Source organism: Vulpes vulpes, chromosome 1 (genome assembly GCF_048418805.1).
Source record: "Vulpes vulpes isolate BD-2025 chromosome 1, VulVul3, whole genome shotgun sequence".
Classification (NCBI taxonomy): Eukaryota; Metazoa; Chordata; class Mammalia; order Carnivora; family Canidae; genus Vulpes; species Vulpes vulpes.
The window spans coordinates 34,044,894-34,062,375 of record NC_132780.1 but is presented as its reverse complement, the minus strand read 5'-3'; the positions used below and the strand labels follow the sequence as shown (position 1 = coordinate 34,062,375).

The window sequence follows — 17,482 nt, the reverse complement described above, 5'->3', positions numbered from 1 at the left end:
TTTACGATCTGAGTTTTATGTATGACTGTTGATTAAATTACAATTTAAAATTTCTGTTGATCAAAAGACACCATAAACAGTGTTACAAGAGAAGTCATAGACAAAAAGAAGATATTTATTATAAAATTAAGTGAAATAATATTAGTATCCAAAATAAACAAAAAATTCTTAGAAATCAATAAAAGCCTATGGGAAAATGGCCTAAGGCTATAGTCAGTTCACAGTAGAAGAAAATGAAATGGCCATCAAATACTTGAAAGCAAATTCAGTCTGAAAATTGTCTTAAATTCGGTAGAAAATGCAAAGTTAAACAAGGTACCATTTTATATCCATTTGGTGAAAATTAAAAATCTCTACAATGTTTATAAGGGTATGAAAGCATAAGCATATTCATACACCACTCATGGCAATATCTTACAAAATTGAAGGTGCATATATCTTAATAACCAGCAATTATATTTCTGTGTATTAAGAAATCCTTGTATATATACTTAAGGAGATATATAAAGATATTCAAGTAGCTTTATTGGTAACAGTGAAAAATTGGTAGTTAATGTCCATCAATATGGTGGATATATTGGATGACTCTGTAAGTCATCATAAATTGTCTTTCTAAAAAAAATAAGCAAATATGGTAAAATATTAACTTACATTATAATTGGGTAATAAGTAGATGGATGTCTGAAGAGTATTTTATATGGAAATATCCCATAATCTTAAAATGTTTGTGTTAATAGGTGACAGTGAACTTGTTTCCCTACCCTATTCTCCTCCAAAGTTATGACTCAGATGGTATAATTATCATTATACCCGTCAAATAGAGTGTTGCTCTGGGCAGGCAAATTTGCAAGGTGGCATTGGGCATCTCTCAATGCACTTAAAGCAGGCAGAAACCCATTCTACCCAAGCTCAAGCCATTCTCCCTCTCTTTATTATCACCTCCCAGCACAGAGTCTGATACAAGGAAGGCCCTGAGAAATTAATCAAATGCATAAAGCAATAAAAATAAAATCAGAATATAAAAATATATAGATTTAATACAAGAACTCAAAGTAAATAAAGGTGGAAGGTTAAAATATTTAGTGATCTTTCTGAAAATGCAATGTAGTTCAACAAAATGGAAACTTTTGCAATACTGAATGACAGTCAGTTATAAACCATTTGTAATCACCCCTCCCACTTCCACTTTTTAATCTGAATAATAATTCAGACTAAATCTAAATAAGATTAAATTCAGATGGCAAAAATCTTTTTTTTTTTTTAAAGATTTTACTTGAGAGAGAGAGAGCGCACAAGCAGAGGGAAGGGCAACAAGAGAGGGAGAAGCAGACTTCCCTGGTGAGCAGGGAGCCCCCTACTCAAAGCAGGGCTTGATCCCAGGGACCTGGGATCAGGACCCGAGCCAAAGGTAGATGGTTACCCAACTGAACCACCCAGGCACCCCAGGGCAAAAATCTTTAAGTGATATATTTCATCCAATTTGAAACAAGATGGTCTTTTGAAAATAAAGCTATGGAAAATCAACATAGGTATCTTCCTTTTAGATATCAGCTGAAGGCTATATAATGAAAGAATAAGTTCATTAGAAGAGAAATGGCCTTCAGAGAAACTCATGAAAGCCAGAGATGAGAAAATTAAGGAAGGTATGGTATAGGTTCTAGGCATGAGGAAGAAGTGTTCTGGCTCATAAACAGACCCCTCTGGGAGATTCTGGGAGCAGAGCAGCAATATACCAAAGTCAGTGTTCCAATCAGATTTACGAGAGCCAACTATTACGTTAGCTCATTGTATGAAATCATCTTCTTTTTAAGATTTTATTTATTTATTCATGAGAGACACAGAGAGAGAGAGAGAGAGAGGCAGAGACACAGGCAGAGGGAGAAGCAGGCCCCATGCAGGGAGCCCGACATGGGACTCGATCCTGGGTCTCCAGGATCACACCTCGGGCTGAAGGCGGCACTAAACCACTGAGCCACCAGGGCTGCCCTGTCTGAAATCATCTTAAACAAGCCTGTGCCAAATGTCCATACCCTGCTGTACCACTCCATCACTACCCACAGCTGATAGGTCCAGCTCAGATTCCATCAGGGTTCTACCATGGAATTTCTTACTACAGTTAGATGAGAAAGGGTCAGTCATTGTCTTGTGTTAAGAACCCTGGGATGTAAAGTCCCTCTCCTCAAAGGGAGAAAAGAAAGCCAAAGGAAAGAGAATCCTGGTCCCAATTCCAGTAGTTTCCAAAGTTCAATTCTTCCAGGGACTTTTCCAGAGTTCCATGTGGTAATTCAAACTCTTTTAATATGGGCAGCCCTGGTGGCTCAGCAGTTTAGCGCTGCTTCAGCCCAGGGCCTAATCCTGGAGACCTAGGATGGAGTCCCATGTCAGGCTCCCTGTGTAGAACCTGCTTCTCCTCCCTCTGCCTGTGTCTCTGCCTCTCCCTCTGTGTCTCTCATTAATAAATAAAATATTTTTTAAAAAAAACAAATTCTTTTAATAAAACCTCCTTTTGGCTCAAAATTTTAATTGTACATTTTTTACTTAACTGAAAGAGTCCTATTATCAGGTAATCAGAGTCTAAGGCCATCGATCATTGTAATCTTATAACTCACCTTGTTCTGATTCCAAACACTCTGAACAACATTCTGATTATAATTTGCCTTCTTTTTACCAAGCAAGAATGCTTTTGTTAGGCTGATATAACTGGTGTGCTTGAACATTTTATTTCTCATTATAAATTAACTAATTAGAATATTGGCTTTTCTTGTGAGTTTAATGAGTGAAAGTCAATCTCCATGACTCAGATTAATTCTGTAGCACAGATAAAACTGTCTTTCCGGAAATGTAAAACTGAAGACCAGATGCTGGTAAATTTACCAGTATAATGCTATGCTGTAAGAAAGCTTGGAAGGTGGACAGTTGGCTTTTGCCCAGCACCAGTCACAGTTTGCCACATATGCCCTCTTCCACCTTTAATGGTTGTAAGTTAGAAAATAACTAATGGTGTTCTGCAAGATGAAAAAGGAAAAGAAGTCTGAATTTGAAGTTATTATTAAAGCCATGGTATTAGTTAAAATGTCTACAACTGCACTAACCCCTGTGGTAACGTGTGGATCTGTGACAAAATGACACGCCAAAACCCATGGAATCACAGTTTCTTAGACTTGGAAAAACTTTAAAGGTCAACTGCTTCTTTTCTGTGTTGTCTGAAGGAGGTGCAGCTATTTTCTTACCCAGCTTCCCAGCAACAAGAACAAGGGCATGTGACATATACTCAGCAAATCAGATGGCCCTCCTAAGAGTCTGAATCTGAGTAAGTGATGCAAAGACTCAAAAAAGCAAAGAGTTAATTTGGAATGAATCCCATTGCTGGCAGCAGGGGAGGCAGCACCCATTATTTAGGATGGGCATAGCCCCTATGGCTATGGATCCTATTTGACTGTGTGGTAAGGGGAAAGAGGAGCTTACAACCTCTCTGGGAAATTCTGTCTCATTCTTAACAGAAATCATCATTCTTTTTAAATCTCATATTGAGCGGAGATTCCTCTTCCTTCTACCTACAGAATGAAGCCACACAGAGCAAATCTGATAGTTGAACATCTTCTGAATGCCAGAACTTTTTTAATGTACCACTAATCTACCCTCAAACTTCCCTAGCTGTGTAATTCTCATCTCAATATATTCAGTTAATTTTACTTCTTGAGAAAATTTCTCTTGGAGACTTCTGCTCTGGTCTCAAGAGATTGCTCTCCCAACCTGCTGCACAACAGGCACATTGGGAAGCCTTAGTCCTGGGGATAACTTCCCCTGCTCTCCTAAGAAGGATTTTCTATTCTTCTTAGGATAAGGGAGGGTCTCTTATCTTTATCTTTGTTTACTCCTTCATTTTTAAAAAATAATAACATACAGTGTTAGATTAGTTTCAAGTGTACAATACAATGATACAACTCTGTAATGGTTCAGTGCTCATCAAGTGTACTCTTCATCCCTTTTATCTATTTCACTCATCCTCCCACCTACCTCTCTGCTATGGCAACCACTAGCTTGTTCTCTGTGTTTAAGAGTCTGGCTTTTTACTTGTCTCTTGTTTTCTTTGTTCATTTGTTTTGTTTCTGAAATTCTGCATATGAATGAAATCATACCATATTTGTCCTTCTCTGACTGACTTATTTCACTTAGCATTAGGTCCTTGATGTCCATCCTAAAAATCAACCTTAAGGAGACTAGGGGGCAAGAGGTGGACAATTTGAGTCTGTTTTTAGTCCTGATCCAAGCCAAGCCCTTGCTAAGTTCTCCAGAAGTTTGAGAGTAATTCTCCCCTTCCCTCAAGAACACAGACCTGGAAACCCAGAGGTTCTGGTCTAGTCTCTGCTGTTATGGTTAAGTGGTCAGGGAGCCTTGAGTAAGTCATTTAAACCCTTTACACTTTAATTACCCTCATCAGTATCTCTACCATAAATACTTACAGACTAGATGGGTAGATTAATTAATGAGAAATTGGAATCTTTGATTATCTCTGTGTTTTGATTTCCTTGCCTATACAATTACAAAGATACCTATTCATATGACCTTGTATAAATGTTAGGAGGAAATAGATAGTAGATCATGCATTGTAAGAGTACTTTGAAGGGATGGAGCACTCTACACATTTAAGCATGAAAGATAATGTATTATAGTGATTAACAACACAAGCTCTGCAGTCAAACCAGACATGAGTTTAAAACCCAGCTCTGGTGCTTAAAGGTAAGGAACTTTTTGGGAAGTTACCTTACCTCGCCGAGTCCCTTTTTAATGGAGATAGCTGTAGTGTCTATCTCAAAGAAAGAGAATTAAATGAAATACATCACGTAAAGCCCTTGGCTCAATACCAGACACATAATATGTGCTCATTAACACATGAAGAAAAAATAATATTGCGGGCATCCCGGGTGGCTCAGCAGTTTAGCGCCGCCTTCAGCCCAGGTCGTGATCCTGGAGACCCGGGATCGAGTCCCATGTCGGGCTCCCTGCATGGAGTCTGCTTCTCCCTCTGCCTGTCTCTGCCTCTCTCTCTCAATCCTCTCTGTGTGTTCTCATGAATAAATAAATAAAATCTTAATAATAATAATAATAATAATATTGCAATGAAACTAATTAAACAGTGGAAGAACTTCATTGTCTTTGCATTTTAATTGAAATATTCAAGGGGCAGTGTGGTGAATGGATTGAAAGGGACAAGCCTGGAGGCAGAGGAACTAGTTAGGACATATATTAGCAATTGGATCTGGGTCAGTGACCCTGCTCATACTCAAGTCTCAACTATCCACCTGTTATCTGGCATTTTCTCCTCCTCTTACCTTCATTGCCTCAATGAATGGCCCCATTAACCCTCCGGTGCCTAAACCAGAAGCCTTGGAATCAATGTTAAACCTTCCCTATCCTTAAGATGAATCAGTTATCAAGTAAATGTCTATTCTTCTCTCTTAAAATATCTAAAATATGAAACCTTTTCCTCTACACCGCCATCACTAAAGATGTCTTGATTAGTTCAACAGCCTTCTGACTGCAATTCCAGTCACCTACCAATCTGCCTTCTGCTTTTTTTTTTTAAGATTTTATTTATTCATGAGAGACACACAGAGCGAGAGAGACAGAGACCTAGGCAGAGAGAAAAGCAGGCTCCATGCAGGGAGCCTGATGTGGGACTCAATCCCAGGACCCTGGGATCACACCCTGAGCCAAAGGCAGACGCTCAACCACTGAGCCACCCAGGTGTCCCTGCCTTCTACTTTCTAAACACAATCTGATTGTTCTATCCCATACTTGAAAAACATTCAAAACATTCACTCTTGCCTTCATGATAAAGTCCAAACTCCTTAATATAGCTTTTAGGCCCTGCCTGCTTTGTCCTAAACATCTCCCTCCAACTTTAGCTGCTATCACTGAACACTTGTACTTTGTGAACCAGGAATGCCAAACATGGGTGCCACCTTCCCCTGCCTTCATATGTCCAATATTAATCCTATCTTGGGTGTCCTTCTCTCCTGCTGATTTGGTTAACTCCCACTCCAATCTCGTCACTCAGCTAAGGTTTCACATCTATTTGGAATTCATTCCCAACCTTCCAAATCTGAGTTATGTGCTTTTCTTGTATCTTCTGTTCATCATAGCATGCAGGGTGTAGGCTGGCTCATTCAACATCTGTTCCAATCTTCCTTCTCCCTCACCTTTCTCTACGTCTTCACTATCTCACTTCTTCCCTCATAGAACAGACTGATGTTAGGATGCATAGCAACCCTCTTGACATTATGAGAATTAAAGTTACTAGTAAAATTTGCAGGGAAAAGAGACAAGAAGACACTGCATTTTTGATGACATCAGTAGGTGCCACACCAATCTTGACTCCTTTACATTTCATGCCAGCTGAACAAATTTCTTAATTATTCAAGTTGCTATTAGGTAGGTTTCCTGTTACTTTTAGCCAAGTGTATTTCTTACTGATATGTATTGACTAGTTATTTTTCTGCTCAGGTGTTGGACAATGAGCTACTTCAGGAATGAGGTGTCTTATCTCTATGTTCCGAATACCTAACTGTTCCTAATTCACAGGAGGCACTCATTATGTTGAAAGAATACATTCAGATATAGGGGACAAACATAATTTTCTCAGGCCTAATAACTATTGCAAGCCATTTGGATGAACAATATAAGGTTTATACATTAAGGTAATAATTTAACTATATAAGTGCCAAATACAGAATCAAATTAAATACAGATAGCAGCAAAGATTTTATAATGCTAGAAAGTTCCTATTACTGTGAAACCATTTCTATAGCTCAACAATGCATAGTATAGCACTATCCACTGAGACCTGCTGAAGATTTTAGTAATTATAACATTATAACAATCACATAATCTTCCAACATCATAAAGAGTAATATTAGTAACACAGGCTCATCATTAGTATACATGGAATAAAAGGAAGTGTCAGGATCAAATAGAAATTCCATGATATTGACATTTTGAAAATCTTTGCCACTCACTTGTTATATTAGCTCTCATCAGTCCCAAAAGTTTGAACTGCTTATATCCCCAGTGGAGTAACAATGACAAAAATTCACCCATAGGCCAAATAATGGTAGAATTAGTCATATAATCTCTGTTGTTAGAGTCATGAAGGTTGCTTCAATTATCTATTGCTGCTGTGTAAAACTTACTTGCTTAAAATAACAACCATTTTATTATCTCTGGTTATTCTGTGGGATGACTGGACTCAGCTGGGTAGGGTTTTTTGCTCCATGTGATGTCAATTAGAGCTACAGTCATCCAGGTGCTTGACTAGTCTAGAATACCCAAGATTACTCATTTTCATGGCAGGAAGTCGGTTTTGTCTGTAGTGTGGGAGCTCAGTTGGAGCTGTCAAACACAATGCCTTGGTTCTCCTCCATGTATCTTGGGCTTCTCATAGCATGTTGGCTAGATTCCAATATTCAGAAAATAGGAACTACTAGTCTCATAAGGTCTGTACTCATATGTCCCAGAGCATCACTTCTGCTATTCTATTGATCAAAATGAGTCACATGGCCAGTCCAGATTTATAAGACAGGCAGATAACCTCTGCCTCTTCATGGGAGCTGTGGAATGCGTGTACAGAGAAAGAAAGGATAGTTGATGGCTACTTCTGGAGACTAGAAACCAAATAAGTAAGTTGAATAAAGCTATCTTCATAATTTTAACTTGAGCACTGAGCACACCTGAATATGCAAATAAATCTGAACTTCAGTTTTGTGGGTGTAACTTGAAAGGCTATTCTAAATAGGTATTATGATGACACTAAATTCATATCTTTCAATAGTAACTCTGAACATAAATGGGCTTAATGATCCCATCAAAAGATGCAGAGTTTCAGACTGGATAAAAAAATAAGACCCATCTATTTGCTGTCTACAAGAGACTCATTTTAGACCTAAGGATGCCAACAGACTGAAAATAAAAGGTTGGAGAACCATTTACCATTCAAATGGTCCTCAAAAGAAAGCTGGGGTAGCAATCCTCATATCAGACAAATTAAAGTTTATCCCAAAGACTGTAGTAAGAGATGCAGAGGGACACTATATCATACTTAAAGGATCTATCCAACAAGAAGACCTAATAATCATGAATATTTATGCCCCGAATGTGGGAGCTGCCAAGCATATCAATCAACTAATAACCAAAGTTAAGACATACTTAGATAATAATACACTTATACTGGGAGACTTGAACACGGTGCTTTATGCAAATGACAGATATTCTAAGCACAGCATCTCCAAAGAAACAAGAGCTTTAAAGATACACTGGACCAGATGGGTTTCACAGATATTTACAGAACTTTACATCCGAACACAACCAAATACACATTATGCTCAAGTGCCCATGGAACTTTCTCCAGAATAGACCACATACTGGGTCACAAATCAGGTCTTAACTGATACCAAAAGATTGGGATTGTACCCTGCGTATTTTCATACCATAACGCTTTGAAACTGGAACTCAATCACAAGAAGGAATTTGGAAGAAATTCAAACACATGGAGGTTGAAGATCATCCTGCTAAAAGATGAATGAGTCAACCAGGAAATTGGAGAAGAATTAAAAAGATTCATGGAAACTAATGAGAATGAAGATCCCAAAATCTTTGGGATATGGCAAAAGCAGTCCTGAAAGGGAAATACATCGCAATACAAGCATCCCTCAAAAAACTGGAAAAAAACTCAAATACACAAGCTAATCTTGCACCTAAAGGAACTGGAGAAAGAACAGCAGTGAAGCCTACATCCAGCAAAAGAAGAGAGGTAATAAAGATCCAAGCAGAACTCAATGAAATAGAGACCAGAAGAACTGTAGAACAGATCAACAAAACCAGGAGTTGGTTCTTTGAAAGAATCAAGATAGATAAACCATTAGCCAGCCTTATTAAAAACAAAAGAGAAAAGACTCTAATTAATAAAATCATGAATGAAAAAGGAGAGCTCACAACCAATACCAAGGAAATACAAACAATTTAAAAAATATATTATGAGCAACTATATGCCAATAAGTCAGAAATTAGGCAATCTAGAAGAAATGGACGCATTTCTGGAAAACCACAAACTACCAAATTTGGAACAGGAGGAAATAGAAAACCTGAACAGGCCAATACCCAGGAAGGAAATTGAAGCAGTCGTCAAAAACCTCCCAAGACACAAAAGTCCAGGGCCAGATGGCTTCCCAGACAAATTCTATCAAACATTTAAAGATGAAACAATACCTACTCTACTCAAGCTGTTCGAAAGATAGAAAGGGATGGAATACTTCCAAACTCATTCTATGAGGCCAGCATCACCTTAATTCCAAAACCAGACAAAAACCCCACCAAAAAGGAGAATTATAGACCAATCTCCCTGATGAACACAGATGCAAAACTTCTCAACAAGATACTAGCCAATAGGATCCAACAATACATTAAGAAGATTATTCACCATGACCAAGTGGGATTTATCCCTGGGATGCAAGGCTGGTTCAACACTCATGAAGCAATCAACATGATAGATCATATTAACAAGAGAAAAAACAAGAACCATATGATCCGCTCAATAGATGCAGAGAAAGGATTTGACAAAATACAGCATCCATTCCTGATCAAAACTCTTCAGAGTGTAGGGATAGATGGAACATTCCTCAGCATCTTAAAAGCCATCTACGAAAAGCCCACAGCAAATATCATTCTCAATGGGGAAACACTGGGAGCCTTTCCCCTAAGATCAGGAACACGACAGGGAGGTCCAGTCTCACCACTGCTAGAAGTCCTAGAACATTGTACTAGAAGTCCTAGGCTCAGCAATCAGGCAAGAAAAAGAAATAAAAGGCATTCAAATTGGCAAAGAAGAAGTCAAACTCTCCCTCTTTGCAGATGACATGATACCGTACATAGAAAACCCAAAAGACTCCACCCCAAGATTGCTAGAACTCATACAGCAATTCAGCAGTGTGGCAGGATACAAAATTAATGCCCAGAAGTCAGTGGCATTTCTGTACACTAACAATGAGACTGGAGAAAAAGAAATTAAGGAGTCAATTCCATTTACAATTGCACCCAAAAGCATAAGATACCTAGGAATAAACCTAACCAAAGAGGTAAAGGATCTATACCCTAAAAACTATAGAACACTTCTGAAAGAAATTGAGGAAGACACAAAGAGATGGAAAACGATTCCGTGCTCATGGATTGGAAGAATTAATATTGTGAAAATGTCAACGCTACCCAGGGCAATTTACACATTCAGTGCAATCCCTATCAAAATACCATGGACTTTCTTCAGAGGGTTGGAACAAATCATCTTAAGATTTGTGTAGAATCAGAAAAGACCCTGAATAGCCAGGGGAATATTAAAGAAGAAAACCAGAGCCGGGGGCATCACAATGCCATATTTCAGGTTGTACTATAAAGTTGTGATCGTCAGGACAGGGTGGTGTTAGTGGTACAAAAACAGACACATAGATCAATGGAACAGAATAGAGAACTCAGAAATGGGCCCTCAACTCTATGGGCAACTAATATTCGACAAAGCAGGAAAGACCATCCACTGGAAAAAGGACAGTCTCTTCAATAAATGGTGCTGGAAAAATTCTTCTGCCACATGCAGAAGAATGAAACTATATCATTCTCTTACACCAGACACAAAGATTAACTCAAAATGGATGAAAGATCTAAATGTGAGACAAGAATCCATCAAAATCCTAGAGGAGAACATAGGCAACATCCTTTTTAAACATGGCCACAGCAACTTCTTGCAAGATACATCCATGAAGGCAAGGGAAACAAAAGCAAAAATGAACTATTGGGACTTCATCAAGATAAAAAGCTTCTGCACATCAAAAGAAACCATCAACAAAACTAAAAGACAACCTACAGAACCGGAGAAGATATTTGCAAATGACATATCACATAAAGGGCTAGTTTCCAAGATCTATAAAGAACTTCTTAAACTCAACAGCAAAGAAACAAACAATCCAATCATGAAATGGGCAAAAAACATGAACAGAAATTTCACCAAAGAAAACCTAGACATGGCCAACAAGCACATGAGAAAATGCTCTGCATCACTTGCCATCAGGGAAATACAAATCAAAACCACAGTGAGATACCACCTCACACCAGTGACAATGGTGAAAATTAACAAGACAGGAAACAACAAATGTTGGAGAGGATGTGGAGAAAGGGGAACCCTCTTGCACTGTTGGTGGGAATGTGAACTGATACGGCCACTCTGGAAAACTATGTGGAGGTTCCTCAAAGAGGTAAAAATAGAACTGCCTTATGGCCCAGCAGTTGCACTGCTGGAGAATTACCCTGAAGATTCAGATGCAGTGAAACGCCGGGACACCTGCACCCGAATGTTTATAGCAGCAATGTCCACAATAGCCAAACTGTGGAAGGAGCCTCGGTGTCCATCGAAAGATGAATGGCTAAAGAAGCTGTGGTCTATGTATACAATGGAATATTACTCAGCCATTAGAAAGGACAAATACCCACATTTTGCTTCAACATGGATGGAACTAGAGGGTATTATGCTAAGTGAAATTCGTCAATTGGAGAAGGACAAACATTATATGGTCTCATTCATTTGGGGAATATAAAAAAATAGTGAAAGGGAATAAAGGAGAAAGGAGAGAAAATGAGTGGGAAATATCAGTGAGGGTGACAGAACATGAGAGACACCTAACTCTGGGAAAGGAAGAAGGGGTGGTGGAATGGGAGGTGGACAGGGCATTGGGGTGACTGGGCGATGGGCACTGAGGGGGTAACTTGATGGGATGAGCACTGGGTGTTATGCTGTATGTTGGCAAATTAAACTCCAATAAAAAAGGACTATTCTAATAAAATTAGAGTCTATAAAGACTTATAGGGATGGTCTAAAGTCAGCCATTAATCTACCATGATGCCAAAACTCTAATAAATACTATACCAAGTACTTTCACATAAAGTTTTGTATCAAATTACTTGAGTTACTTTGCAAGGATAGCAATAAAATAGGTTATTGTTACCCACCATTAAAACACTCCTGTGCCAAGGCACACAAGCCAAGTAGGATCTGAGCCATACCCCCAAATATTAACAAATGGAAAGCATCCTACCTATTTCGCCATTTGGTTTCAATGTACATCAGCTAAAGGAAGAAACCTTAAATGCAGGAATTCTGCAAAAAGTAATAGCACTTAGGTTGACTTTGAAATCATTTCAGCAAATATGGCCAACTAGAAAAGCCAGCATCACTCAGCACCAACCAAGCCACTCAGTCTAGGGAGTCCAGGCAAGGTGACATGCACTCAGACAGGATTCCTGCCTCACAGGGGAAAAGTACCAAGCCAAGACCAAGGCATGTCTTAGGAACCAGCAGCCACATTATTTGAAAAATGGAAATTTTTAATTCAAATATTCCAAGAGAAGAACCAGTACTTCCTTTAATGGCTTGGTGCTCAAGGCCTGGCCTGCCTAAATGCAGCAATTAACATCTCCATGTTCAGAGTTCTCTTCGTTAGCTTATCATTCAGACATGCAGCATAGAAGAGTGGGTAAAACCATGAGCCTTGGCTTTAGACAATCTCAGTCCAAAACCTGGCTCCTCCATTACCTGCTCTGAGTTCAAGCATGTTACTTGACTACTCTATGCTTTTGTTTTTCCCACCATAGAATGTAGATAATGAAGATGGAACAAAGTCACAGAGTTTTGTAGGAAATAAATGAGTTAGCACCCTTAGAATGGTGCTTGGCATATGATACATACCATAGAAGTATTTTCTATTATTAATATTAAAGTTATAAGTTACAGAACCCAAACTCAATTAAGAAAAAAAAAGAGGGAAATTAATAGCACATATAATAAAAATACCATCAGAGCTTTTTCCATACCTCTGCTTAGCTTCATTTATAGATAGATGATCCCCCAGCAGAAAGATGCCCTCTGTAACTTGCCACCTGGAAAATGTTAGGGCATCTTGCCCCAAACTTCAATGTCTATTCTAGAATGGTTTCTGAGTGGCTTGGCCTGGGACCTATGGCTCACATGTGGGCTTGTGGGAGGTGAGAGTGAGGAGAATCAGCCCATTAGCGTACAGCCTAGCAAAACTACACTGAATGGGAAACAAAAGGTCCTACAATGAGTAAGATGGGGAATCAAGCATGGGATTCTGGTCTGTCTCACTCCTGGTATTTTCACCCTATCACTCTCCACTTCACATTTTCTTTGTTGTTATCTTCATCACCATCATCATAGGGCATTTTTAAAAAACTTTTTTCCTTCTAGAAAAATGTTCAACATCTTGATGATATCTACCAAGAGACAGGCCCCACCACATAAGTGCCTGACTAGAAAAGAAAGCAAATGCCTTGAACTGTACTTTAAGAGAAAAAAAGAAAAGAAAAAAAAAAAAAAACCACCTCTTACTATTCATATTAAGTTCCTTTCTTCGAAGAATGCCAAAGGTTTTACAGATGCTAAATGCCCCAGTGAGAGAAATAAATTGAAAGAGTTTAAGCTACGGCCTGAGCTCACTATGGCTACTGTGAAGTATTCACTCCACACACATATGGATAAGTGCTCTATGCCAACAATGAAAACTTAACTGCCTGAACTACTTTTTGGCCTCATTTAACTTGTCCATTTATGTGACTACAGATGCTTTTCTCCTTAGAACCATAACATTTTAGAGCAGGAAAGGACTTTACAGATCATTTGGTTCAATCCCCTCATTTTGCAGATGGAAACAACTGGAACTCAGAGAGGTTTATTAGCCAGCACAAGGTCACATAGCAGGTTTAGTGCAGGTCTAGAAGTAGAACACATCTCCTATTTTCCCATACCAGGCCTTTTCTGAAAAACCACACTAAATCCAATAGCTACCCAGTGGTCCAAAACACTATTAATTTCTTTCTTCTCCAGTCATGTGAATCACATAAACATTTGGATAACTTCTGGAAACAAGACACATTTATTATAAAATTTTGACAGTATACGCTAATCACTACCACCGGGAGACAATGAAATTTGGTAAAAATGATAAGACACAGTAGTTGCAGCTGTCTTTGTAAGAGGTCTACTTTTCATACTTCTCCATCCTCCAGTAGGTAGTCAGTATTTCTTGGCTGCCCTCAAACTGACACAGGCTCCTATGGGCATGCTTCTCACGCAGCGTGTATTCTATGCCAGAGTTGGCCTTTCCCTGTCAAAAAAAAAAAACTAGCTTTTCCTATGAACCATTATTCCAGGACCATGCATGGTTACATATGCATATTTAAATAAGGGCTTCTGAGGAATAAGGTCTTAAAATTATATTTATACTAAATCTCATTTGCAATATTGGATCTGCTTGATACAGCTTTTGTCGTTGTTTCGTTTGTCTGTTTTGTTGTTTTGGTTTCTGGTTGGTTGGTTGTTTAATGGTCACAGATGCAGTCCAAACATTATATATGGAAAACTTTGCTCCTTAGAATGATGCAGCTACAACTGTCTGTTCCTATGGGCAACCATAAGATGATTTTGTATAAGATAATCAGGGAACTAGCCTTCTGTAAAGAGCTTCCAAATTAAATGAGTTGCTTCAGAATTCTTGAGAACAAAATAGGAGCACAAAAAAGGCCTCTTAACTAATTATATTCATGTTTTTATCCATATTTTCTATGTGCCTTAAAGGAAATGTGTCTCTCATTACGTTTCTGTGCTTTTAATATCTCCACCCATGTAATAAAAGAAGTGTATGTCAGAAACACTCTACACATACAACTGTCCCCATCTGAGACCAGAAGAACACTGTTGATGGCTGAGGTCTTCAAACCTTCCTGACTCTCACCTCTTCCATCCCTGGTCGGTGTAAATTCCCTGGAAACTTACTGAGAGAAATGTAACCAACTCTCAAGAGTAACAACAACTCTAGTTCTAGACAAGTTCAATCTACCCTCAATGTATATACATCTCATTTTTAAGGTTATGTCATTGATACCACTTTTAGTCTCGACCTTATTGCTCTCTATACTATAATTTTAAAAAATTTCTCATTTGGGGTGCCTGGGTAGCTCAGTATGTTTAAGTGTCTGACTCTTGATTTTGGATCAGGTCATTGTCTCAGAATTGTGGAATTGGGCCCCGTGTCACACTCCGTGTGCTAGGCATGGAGCCTGTTTTGGAATCTCTCTCTTCCTCTCTCCCTGACCCTCGGAGGTCCCCCTTCCCTCACAATTTGCACTCTTTCTCTTTGTCTCTCTAAAAGAAAAAAAAATATCTCAGTCTGTGACATAGAAGGATAAATCCACAGAGTCCTTTTTTCTAGTTAAGGTCAGGAGTGGTGTCCAAACATTCTAGTTCTTCTGATTTTCAGTATGTTCCAGAGATGTTTGCTGGCAATTTAAGGAGGAAAGGTGTGTGTCTTCTTCACACTGGTCCAAAATAAAGTGGGCTGGCTATCAGTTGAGTTACGAGAAAAGAAACAGACTGTCATATGCCATCACAATATAATAGATGTTATCTAAAACCTAAGATAAATGCATCTGACTAATGTCTCCTTAACAAAGCTATTCCTATATTCTGATTTTTTTGTTAAGAGGTAACTAGAAGTTTAAATTTACATTATGATTACAGCCTTTCTTTTATAAGTTGAAGCACATTACTTTGGTCCATTAAGCAAACTCATTCTTATTCATTGCCTTTTAAAGTTGACATTTAACTTCCACAGCTGTACAGTTGGCAAGAAGCAAAAGAATATTTAATATTAAAGAGAGAAGATTCTAAAACATAACAGCATTCTATGGTATGGAACACCCTGCAATTAGTGTATGTTAACTTAAAGGAGAAATTACATATGGAATTAGTGAAGGACAGTTGAAGGTGCTCATGTATTTATTTCCTTGATAATAATCAAATAAGGCAAACAGGTAATTTAGCAATTCAAACTAATAAGGACTGATTTTCTAAAAGATTATGTCTTCTAATGCATTTATCAGAATAGAACTGGAACAACTTTTGGTTCTACAGGCCTCGAAGCCCTAAATCAAATAAGATAAGAAACAGCAATACCTCTCTTCATTAGAATTTTCTGTTCAACATCAGAAATAATTTATTCATTCAAGAAATGATTACTGTGCAGTGGCTATAGGTCAAGTTCTCTGTGAGGCACTGAAGATAGAGCTGTGACAGCCTTGCCCTTTAGAGCATTGAGTTTAGCAAGAAAGGTAAACAGGAATGCAAGTAATTGCAATCAAGATGAACAGTGTTAGGATGAAAGGAGCACAGAGTGTTATGGACACCCACAAGGGACCTACCAAATCGTGGGGGCTGGAAGTGGCAGTAGGAAGGGAAGGTCCTCTGGAGGAGATGACATTTCAGATGAGACTTGACAACTTCAGAGTTAAGATTAAATGTACACATTGCATTTTGCTTCTTCAAAAAGCTCCACTAAAACCATATCAAAGAGGCTTTAAAAAATAAACCTATAAGAATAAGGAAAACAGGAAAAGGGACAAGAGAACCACATTTTAGAAGCTTAAGAGAAAATGAACAAGTAGTCTCTGACTTAGCAGAAACCAAAATAAATCCTAAACCAGGAAGGAAGGATTGGGTTAGCACTACTTGAGAAGCAGTTAGAGCTCCAGGCCCCTCTGCCATTCCCCACTGCTGGGTAACTGACCCTCCTCTCTTCCAGCAAAAAGCTAGAAATTTATTCACTAGAAAGGGTAAAAGAGAAAGTCATTGATCAACAACATGGTTCAGTGCCCATACATAATGAAAGATGAATAGCGATGTTCCAGCAAAATACCTTGCTAGCTCCAAGACTTTTACCTGTCAGATGGTCAAGTAAGGGCGCTTCCTCTGGGAAATTTGATCAGCACAAGAGGGAAGACTACTGACATCAGGGGTTCTGGTAGGGAAAAAAAAAAAAAGACTCATCTAGATCACTCCAGTAAAGCTCCAAGTCAGTAAGCTTCACTCTCAGGCTCTTAATCATGAGCAGAAAAGGCAAAAATTATCAGACATCTCAAGAAAGCCTATAGCATGGAAGATAGATACCATACAATAAAAAAAAAAAACAGAAACAACAAATCATTTTAGAGGAAATAGAGACTATACATGGAGAAAAAATTTAAGAAAAACAAGCTATCATTAACATTCCTAGATAGATGATATTACAGCCATGAAATTTAAAAAATGATTCTATAAAAACAAAACCAAAAATACTCAACAGTAGGGTTGAAGAAACAGAGAGTAGATAGTAGAAGCCAAAAATAAGACAGACAAGAAAATTAGAAGACCAGGCCAAGCAATTCAACATCCAAACAAAGGATTTCCAAAAACAAAGAATAGCGAAAATAGAAGGTATAAATTATCAATGAAATAAATTAAGAAGACTTTGTTGAATTGATAGGGGTTTCTAGACTGAATGAGTTTGCCAAGTGTCCAGCCTGGCCAACTTGCACAGCACTTAACATGTATACATCA

General features: G+C 38.4%; 1 protein-coding gene across 3 annotated transcripts in view; it reads right to left on the bottom strand.

Annotated features, from left to right (window-relative positions):
- CFAP95 (cilia and flagella associated protein 95) overlaps positions 1 to 17,482 on the bottom strand; it is a 185,264-nt gene that overhangs the window by 124,804 nt on the left and 42,978 nt on the right. The window contains exons 5-6 of one of the 3 annotated variants that reach the window (XM_072762390.1): positions 16,826 to 16,904; positions 16,436 to 16,476 (exon numbers count right to left, since the gene is read on the bottom strand). The exons of the other annotated variants lie outside the window; for them this stretch is intronic. Of the exons in view, the coding sequence (XP_072618491.1) occupies positions 16,829 to 16,904 (76 nt within the window). The 3' untranslated portion in view covers positions 16,436 to 16,476; positions 16,826 to 16,828. Of the gene's footprint in view, positions 1 to 16,435; positions 16,477 to 16,825; positions 16,905 to 17,482 lie in introns of those variants that run through there. 3 annotated transcript variants of the gene reach the window in all.